Source organism: Thunnus albacares, chromosome 3 (genome assembly GCF_914725855.1).
Source record: "Thunnus albacares chromosome 3, fThuAlb1.1, whole genome shotgun sequence".
Lineage (NCBI taxonomy): Eukaryota > Metazoa > Chordata > Actinopteri > Scombriformes > Scombridae > Thunnus > Thunnus albacares.
In genome coordinates, this window is record NC_058108.1 from 5,559,767 (window position 1) to 5,569,774 (window position 10,008).

The window sequence follows — 10,008 nt, forward strand, 5'->3', positions numbered from 1 at the left end:
CACTTCCCTCTTCCTATTTTCAGTTTGCTTTGACCGAGTCAGCGCAGTGGAGTCATCAACAAGCTGTTATTTTAGAAAGATGACCTTTCTCTGCTCCGCAGCAGCCAAGGTCATGATGACGAATCTCCTTCTCTCTTTCAAGGTGCTCTAACAACATAATACTAAAATTTAAAATAATTCTTGAGCATGTTATGAAAATTGATGGCAGAAATTGCATAACTCTATGCATTTTTATCAGTGCTGCATCCTTGATCTGTCAACGTAGACAGGAAGCAGCGACATTCCAGTTGGGACCACTTGACATTTTACTACCAGATCAGTGCTGTGATTGTACAATGATTGTCAGGGTGGTGCACAAGTTTCTGTTTTTCCTGTTCTGTACCAACAGTGGGGCAAGGAAGTGCAACACCCACTGGCTTTTAGGAGATGGGCCCACCATGGCTGGCGGGCAGTGATAAGGACGGTACAAGTTACACCCTCAACACTGCTCTGTAGACTCTAACAGCTGTTACGTCAGCTGCTCTGCAAAAGTGACTGTGACAAATCAGTTTATCTTGGTTCTACTATGTCCCTGATCAGTTTTTCGTTAATTTATTCATCTGCTAAGCTAAGCTTCATTCACGTTGTACAAATTAAGAGATCAAAATAACATTGGAAACAAGTATCTTTCACTTAACTTGTTAAGATCGGCATTTATGCAGTGGTGACAGTTGAGGATTTTTGGGAGACTAATGTTTCAATAAAAGGATTAAAAAGCAAATACCTAGGAAACAATACGCGTTCTTGAATCAAACTTTTCATGAAGGTGAAGCTCAGAAACGATGTGTGAATAAACTGTAGATGTGACTCATTGACACAGTTAGTTCACGTGTGCATGTGAAGCTGTGTAGGAGTTTCTCTTTATCTTTGAATGAGCATACAGGCAAGAAAAAAATGGATAAGTGGGTGATCAATATGATCAGTTGGTCATTCAGAAACTTAATACAACACAAAACAAGCAGATAATCAAACTTATGTTCTTACGAGCAGTGTTCTTCTGCAGCTTCCTGAGGGCCCTCAGCAGTCCTTTGTAGCCCTCGTAGCTCTTATCATTCTGAGTGTAAAGCAGGATCTTCTTGGCATCAATGAACAGACGGGAGATTCTGATGATGATGATGAGACAAGAAAGAGACACAATTAGAAAGACTGTTTCACTCATGTGGAGTATTCAACATCTGAGAGGATCTTTTCGCAGTTCTCGTAAAATAATACATTTTGTGAATGTACCAAAATGATTAAATATAAAAAGATTTAAAAGTATTAATACAAAATTGCACCTAACTCATTTTTCTTTGCAATAAGTGAATACTTTGAATCAATCAAAGCAGCGCATCGATTGAACTATGAATCAGCAAGAGGGCCGTGTTACTCACATAGAATCATTGAAGTTTCCCACCATCCCAGGACTTTCTCCAGGGGTAGGATTGCGGAAGCAGGGGTTGTTAGCATTACAGATGATTCCTTGTACCCAGGGCAGGGTGCCGGCTGAGGGCATGGCCTTGTTAGGGAAATGGCCTGGAAAGATATGCATTAATAATGGAATTAATATCAGTAAAACAGAGGGGAGATTGTTAAAATGTACAGACATCATAAGGCCTCATTGGAGAATAATGATGACCAGTAACATTAGTCATTCTTGCAAATCAGGTAAATCCTTCCATTTTAATTGCCTTGCCCTCTAACTAGGCCTTCTGTTATTCTACTGTTCTCTGCACCAAACAAACCTAAACCCTGAAAGAGATTATTTATACTTTGTGTAAATAATCATCTGAGCTGTTTTAATGACAGTCAAGAGACCCTTTGGCTAAACCATTGTTAAACCATTGTTAAACCAATTACCAACCCTTGACAACAAACTCGCTACAGCCCAACAAAAAGGACTGAAATCAAAACTGTGTGAAATATTTCCACAGAACTGGGAATCACCCAGAAGAGTTGTTACATTACAAAAACAGGATTTTCAAGTCATTTGGAAACTAACACGCAGACTTTAATCGTTGCCACTACCGTCTTTTGGGAAAGCTTTTAAAAAGCGTGACTTTATCTTTACAATTGAACGGTCTCTTATCAGCAGACTTTACTGCTACTGCTGCAGTTTACTGAGGTTTACCAGCAATTATCCTGAAACGATAAGTATTCAAGACAAGAAGGGGGTCAGGGAGTTAACCCATTTCTACTGAGTTCACTGGGTCAACTGGGCATAAACATGGGTATAAACTATCATTTGTCTTCAGTGCTTTTGTCTCCGGTGTGTGTGTGTGTGTAGCTTCGAATGAGTTTATTAAAAATGAAAATGTTTTTAAGAACTTCACTGAATAAATAACTGGAAAAAGATCTCTTGAGAAACTCAGGTGTCCTTCTCACAAGAGAAATACCTATATTTTAAAATGCTGATAGGATTTTTTGTGCTTTCAACCAGTCATAATCTTGAGTTGAAACGTGGTCAGAGTTGTGAAACCAGCTCTGCTGGCGAATGACATTGTAATTCCCTGAAGGTCCTATCACATGGTCAAATAGTGCAAGCAAATATTGACAAATCCAATAGATCCTTCTGTGACAACAACATGTAAACCTTGGACGACTAACTTCATGATTTTACCAAGAAACTCAAAGAGACAAACACTTTGTCTAAAATTAGATTTCACCCTTTTGTTTGAGTGAGATAATGGCAATAAATGAACACATTTTTGGATTAATACATTAAAAAAACACCAGACGCTTGTCTTAACAACAACATTATTATTTTGAGACTTTTAATATTGGGTGCATTGTCTATTTCAATTAAAAAAGAGGAAAACAGCGGTCAACGTCTTTCCCTTCAAACACGAAGAAAGAAAAGGAAAACCCTTCTTATTCTATTCTTGATTCTTTCAATGTGTGTCCTGAAGTAAACCAGAACCACCCCTCCCTCCCTCCCTGCCAACTTACATTCATGTTGCTCATAGGGTGGATAATGTATTCGCACTGAGATTAGGATGAAGAAAATGAACAAGGGCCAGATGATCTCAATCAGCAGCTGGATCTAAAAAAAGGAAGACAAAAAGGATGATGACAGAAGTTAATTAAACACGGCTTTGCACTCTTGAAACACAAAACACATGCGAGAGATGAGTTAATCACCCCAAAACAGTGACAAGTCATCCTTTGTGCTTAATCATTTTTGTCTCTCTACAGTTAAACTACAGTAATCTTTACTGCTTTAGAAGAAAAAAACACGTCCTCATGAGTAGTATATGAGTGTGGATGGGTGGGTGGAGGGGGGGCTGTCAGCTGTCGTTCATTGTAAACAATAATCCCACCGTGAGTCTGAGTACAGTATATGGGTTAATAAGGGGAGACAGAAAGAGAGGTCTGTGAGGTTTAGAGGATGGGTTTGCCCATCTGGTCCATATGGCTTCTGTTCTTCAGCTGTCTGTGTCTCAGCCGTACCCAGCATGGCAGACATGCAGTGTGGGGATAAAGAATAAAGACACCCTCTTAGAGAATGTACTCTATCCCTTTGTTGGGAATAACTGGACTGAAAGTCAAGCAGCCGCAGCCGTCACTTTGATGAGAGCTTTCTGCTTGATGGACAAATGGCTTAATTGTTTGCAAATGAGACTCCTCATTCAAACACAAAGAAACACTATACTACAGCCCTGAACTGAATTTGATTTACATAACTGTGAGTGTGTGGGCATCAACCAGCACAAGATGGTAACTGGATAATGGATCTGTCATGTAAATGTATCATCATCACATCTTTAACTGAGTCACAACACTCAGTAAAGCCACTTGGACTGTTTCTCCTTCCGAGTGGCTGGGGAAGAGAATGACATCATCTCCATTGTTGGGGGTTGCGTATGCGTTAGAGCCATGCATTTTAAATGAGGAAACACATCAACTTCTTTGTAAAGCATTTATGACCACGGCATGGATTTTTCCAGTACCGATGTCATGTCGTGCTGGAAAAAATCATCTCTGATTCAAAGTTGACCCACAGAAAATGTGACTGAGACAAAGGATTTACAGGAAATCCTACAAGAGAAAAGACACCCCTCCATTTTCATTTTTAGTCTTTTTTTTTTGTTGACTGACCTAAAAAAAATAATTGCAGCTAACTTCAAACAAGAGGACAAAGCAGCCAAAGCTAAAGGGTCTGCCTAGCAGCATACAAAACTGAATATATTTGAGACTTGTAGAAGAAAATGAAATATAGGCTGTATGTGATATCTTCAGCATTCAATAGTGGAAACCACCAATGTTTTGAGAAAGTGCTGAGAAACATTTGTAAGGGATAGGAAGAAATGTAAAAAAACAAACAATGAAAAAGCAATACATATATAAAACAGCACAAATAAATAATTTACTGTTACTTACAGTCTGTCTCCGTCGGTAGGTGAAGTTCTTCCAAAGCAGTAAACCCAGTTGAGTGGAGACTGCCATTTTGCCGTCTTCCCAACCTCACTGAGCACGCTTCAGCTCCTCACTGTCGACCCAACAAGACAAAGAGAAGACAGTCAAGCTACTGCAACTTCTTACATGAGCAAAAGGTAAACCAAGAGTTCAAAAAGCCACCGAATAAAAAAACCTTTCTCATGGTAAAGTAGCCGCAGATTAGACAGCGTCAGACAACTAACCCTCTAAATCCTGCTTTGTTCCCTTTAGAAAAAAGATGTGGTTTCCAAAAAAATGAAACTTCCAAATACAGTGATGTCAAAACATGATGTGAAAAAAGAACAGAAAGTCATTGCATCAACAAACCATAAACCGTAGACATCCGATTGTACCACATATGGCTCGTGATCATGTAACGCTACGGTATGAAAATCAATACAGAGTCACACAAACTAAAAGAAACCTTTTCATAAACAGGATAATGTAACAAAAAGCAACACAACAAGCATTGTCAGGCTGGTTATTAACAACACTTCACCTCAAAACTAGGAAAAGAAGGAATAATTAGGGACAAAAAACAATCAGGACGACAGATTCACCTATCAATCAAGTTATGTTCCGCTCTCAAACGCAGACCAGCCAAATGAACGGCAAAACTCAGCAAATGAAGTGGACTGATGACTGAGGAAGGCTGATAACAACTGAAGATTTGCAGATATTTTCAGGTCCACTTGATGTAGACTCATCTGTCCAAAGGTCAAGCTTCAGTTAAACTGGGGGGGGGGGGGGGGGGGGGGGGGGGGGGGGGAATGAGTGGGTGGTGGCCTGTTTGAATGTGGTGAAAGTTATCATCACAATTTTCACCTTGTTAACACCTCAGTGTCTCAAACACACACACACACGCACGCAATACTACATTTGATGTTAAATGTTAAAGGGAAACATCTCTCCAGCTTCACATTATCTAAACAAAAAAGCAACTGATTTAACAGCCTTAAAGGGTTAACGTGAAGTAACGTGATACACTTTTATACTCTTCTTTTTACTAGACAATTACTAAAATGACATGAGATTCATTCAAAACAGTGTTGGGAGTATAAAATATTTCATGGCTATTTGCTTTTTTTCTATTTGTAGATTCAAAAGTCATTGGCCTTGTACTCAGACCTGTTTTATGCAACACACTTACTGATCAGACCACCAGGTCAATCCTTTAGACAACAAACTTTAGGGGAGAAGACCAAAATACACTGATACGTATTGCAGTTTTTTAATTTATTTAAAGTTTCTTTGTTCACAAGGCTTACTTTGTTATCTGGATAACAAGTAAAACTAAGAGAGTTAAATCTGAGATGTCAATATTCTAAGTTTAACTCGGCTAATTTTGTAATCCTGTTTTATGAGACAGTCACCTGCTAAAATCAGGTCAACCAGCCAAGACTGAGATACTTAACTCCTCTATTAAGGTCACTGTGGTTTACAAGACTTGAGGAAAACATACAGTAAGCTACCGGTAAAAAGTTTGGACACACTTTCCCACTCAAGGAAACGGGAAGGTGTGTCCAAACTTTTGACTGGTACTGTAACTCTGTCCTTGAGAGAAACATATGTAATCAAAGCGCTGCAATGCAAACATTTACTTAGCTTTACAGCAGGTCGTGATTACCATAATAGCCCTTATCATAGTCAAAAAGAGCATGATTAGTCTATGTGTACGTCCTTAACTAAATTACACGCAATATTTTTGAGGTTTTAAGGTTGATTGTTAACTCGGAAGTTAAATTTAGACTTTCTTAACTGGGACGATCAAGGCTATTTTGTGTTTATATCCTTTATACAGAGAAATACAGAGTTTAACGACAGGATGTCAAGGACACAACGATGTGCAAATAGTTGTCTCTCCACTGGTACAAAAAAACGGGTTGTTGATCATTTGCTTGTGGGCTGGAAAAATCTCCGGCCTAATCAAATCATTAATCCACTTTTCTATGGTTTTACACCAAATTTTCTCTGATGCAATCATAAAGACACAGTTGTTGCATCTGACCATTTCCTCAGCAGTCTCCACCTACTCGCAGACCGAAACTAATTTCTACAATCAATGCCAGAATGTATGCCTTCTAGCGTTGATTGTGTTTTCTCTCTGACAGTGAGGATGACTATGATTATTACTAGACTAGATAAATTACTTGTTTTAAAATTCACAGAAGACTAGCATTACTCCTGAAATACTGACTTACTTATCACAGACTTTATCCAAAGTTACATACAATTGGCTGTATTAAGTAAATCCGCTGGAATGTATGATATGTTGCAATAAAAACAAACAGGAACATCAGGATCCACAAAGAACACCGTGACCCCTGTACAATATCTGTTGTGCTGGTGCATCTGTTTTCTCTCTGAGTCATTTAATGGCAGCACTAACTGCACTGCATATTTAACCGTTTCATTGAGAAACAATGTAAAATACCTGCTGTAAAACACATAGTTAAAACAGATACTCACTGATAGCAGTAAATTCAATTCAACATTGCACAAGCAGATAAGGTGATTTAACAAGGACCCTTGAAATCACAACAACGCCATTATTGCTGTGAGCTTAAAGACAAAAACATCGTCGGTACAAGCTTTTTCTTACAAATCAACACATTTCTACTTAAAAATCCCCTCCAGACATGCTACTTTGAATAATAATTTGTGTCTGATATAGTTTTTCCACAAAAAAAAAAGTTAAATTATCTTGTTAAAATCCTTAAAATGACATATGTTCCTTCTGCCTCATTAAAAATCGCAGAATCAAGACATATTGAAACATATTTCATCACAAAAGTTTCAACTGCTGGACACAAGATATCTCCTACGTTAATACAAAGTCCATTCTCAGTGTTTGTGCACTGCAGACATCAAGTTTGCACATCACACTCGTGTAAGTTCAATATTAGACCACAATTGGCTTCCAAAGTATTTGTGATGTCAGAAATCATGCTTGTAGACCCGCTCGTAAAATCAGATTTTAAGCTCAGCACGGAGAAACTTTCCACTTTCAGCAGATGAATGTGAAAACAGCTTTCTAGTGTCAAACTCTGCACATAAATCATTCTGCACAGTGAAGCTAAAACAACTCTAGGAACAAGAAGCAAAACACATTTTTCAGTGGAGAGGGACTTTAAATTCATGTATTCACCATACTACTGCAGAAATCCTATGAAGGAAAAACACCTACATTTCAATACCTTGGTCTGCAATGTTGCTGTATATGTGTGGGTGGACTAATGTATATGATTTACACCTTTGCTTCATCTGGCAGACATTAAATGGATTTTCCCCTCTCTCTTTCTCATTATCCTCTACACTACAGGCCATCAATTTTGATTTCTGACAGACATTTTGTCTCTATAACTCTCCCACCTTCGTGTGGGGATCAACAATAACACCGTGTTTATTTCCCATTAAAAGACTTGGATCTTCATCTAAACCGCATCAGTTTTATTGTACTTTTCTGTGGTCATAAAATCATAAAGATAAGCCCAATATGACGGCTCGAGACACTTTTAAAGCGTTTATCCTCCATTAACTGTATCGTTTTGATAAAACCTGAGATGAAAATACATCCTATGTTGAGATCGGAGGGGTTCTGTTAATTCCTGAGCAGCCCAAATGGTGCAGAGCCAGGGCGCCTCTAGTGGTGCTCACAAATATCTTCATTTTTATACTTGTTTACCATCAATCCTCGCTCACGTGTTATATTCACACTCATACAGGATCCCCCCCCCCCCAACTCTATTGTCTCCGATTTTATCTGAATGCACTTGAAATGCACGGAAAACAATCAAGTTAAGACCAGTTTGTTTTTTGCTAGAACGAGAAAAGACGACATGATAGAAATATCGTCGTTGCTCTGCACAAGAGAGATTTTTTTTTTCTTCTTCAAACCACGAATGAAACCAGAAAGCAAACGCATGTCGTCGACGTTGCACCATCACGGCAGGCATGCACATTATTAAAAATATCAAAAACAAAACATATTATTGCACTGACCACACACACTTTTCTAAAAAAACCAAAAAAAAAAACAGTGGAAACCCATAAGAATGACGGACAGACTACAGCCAGTTGTTATTATAGAGCAGAATGTTTTGCATTGAAACAAATGTCAACATTATGACAGACTGACAAAATTAATCGTCTGTCTGATTGACTGACTTTTTGTTTCATTGTTCTATTGAACTGAGGTTACTGTCGGTCATTCTGCTCCGCGATGCTGACCCACAAACACGTCAAGCTACCAGAAGTTAGCCACAGGTACAGTGAAAAGACTTTCAGCATTAAGCTCCAACCATACGACATGTGGAAAATACATGCTTACAGCTACCAAAATATCAGTTTATAACCTTTAAAATCATAATACTTTGGACTTAAACGGAAGAAAAAAAGATATTCCCTCTCTTTATCTTATTTTAAATTGATATTTTGTATCACAGACAAACGTTGTGACAAAGAGGTTTTTATTTTTTGGAAAGATAACCGGAAGCTCCTCGTTTCATTGAGGCTAACTTAACAAAAGTGCGACTCATCACAGCAGACGGTCGGAGAGGATACTGTTATACACAACAGAGAAAAAAAACAGCAGCCACAATTATTGTCATTTTACCAAATAATCAATATTATCTTGAACATATCACGACCATTCAGCACATTGCAATTCCTGTTAAATTGTTCGACGGTAAAATGAGACAACTTAACTAACAATTGCCAGACAGCAATTAACATTCAAAAACGACAATTATTTGTTTTTTTGTACCGTTAATCACAGAAAGCCTGCATGAAAACATTAAGTTGAGAAAATATGAAGAGAAAATGACACATAAAAAATGTTTTAACTGTTACACGGTGCCATAAATCTCTTAGAAGACCCAACAAAGAAACTCGCAAATCCCCCCCAAAAAAACTCAAAACAAAACTCCAAACTCACCAACCGTTATCCTGAAAACTGTGAATATCCACTCTTTCTCTTCTCATAAATCGAAATTACTCTTCCAGAATTAAAAAAGAAAAAGACACAATTAAACTGTACTCCTCTACAGTTGCGATCCTCCGCTGCACTGTCTCTCTGTGTCTGACAAAAGTGTTTTTTTTTTCACCAGCAGGGTTTTATAGCGCTGCTTGATGCGGAGCAGAGCAGAGGAGAGGAGAAGCAGAGGTTACTAACGGTCACCGTTTGTTGCTGCTCCCATATAAGGCAAGCACGTGCGGAGTCAAAACATCTCTTAAAGGGCCAGAGACACCTCACCAGCACATCCATTCACCGGGCTGCTGGTCAATTACTGTATCAAGAAATATGTAGGAACATATAATACATAGAAAACTACTACTAATACTACCACTATAACAACAACAACAACAATAACAACAACAATAATAATACACTTTATTTATACTTTATTTTATAAAACAAGTTACAAAGTGCTTCATTGTTATTGTTAAAACATTTAAGTACTACAATTAGGAATATAAAATCAGACAATTGAAATAAAACAAAATAAAACAGAATAATATTGCTTCTAGTATATCTAGTAAGATAAAAACAAC

The 10,008-nt window shown here is 38.0% G+C and overlaps 1 protein-coding gene across 3 annotated transcripts in view; it reads right to left on the reverse strand.

Annotated features, from left to right (window-relative positions):
- Nucleotides 1-9,584, reverse strand: part of LOC122978897 (phospholipid-transporting ATPase ABCA1-like) — a 42,589-nt gene extending 33,005 nt beyond the window's left edge. The window contains exons 1-5 of one of the 3 annotated variants that reach the window (XM_044345965.1): nt 9,392-9,584; nt 4,399-4,507; nt 2,968-3,061; nt 1,413-1,554; nt 1,024-1,142 (exon numbers count right to left, since the gene is read on the reverse strand). In XM_044345965.1, coding sequence (XP_044201900.1) covers nt 1,024-1,142; nt 1,413-1,554; nt 2,968-3,061; nt 4,399-4,464 — 421 coding nt within the window. In that variant the 5' untranslated portion in view covers nt 4,465-4,507; nt 9,392-9,584. Of the gene's footprint in view, nt 1-1,023; nt 1,143-1,412; nt 1,555-2,967; nt 3,062-4,398; nt 4,508-5,015; nt 5,066-9,391 lie in introns of those variants that run through there. The other 2 variants (XM_044345966.1, XM_044345964.1) reach the window with 2 other exon arrangements.
- Between the last annotated feature and the right edge of the window lie 424 nt (nt 9,585-10,008).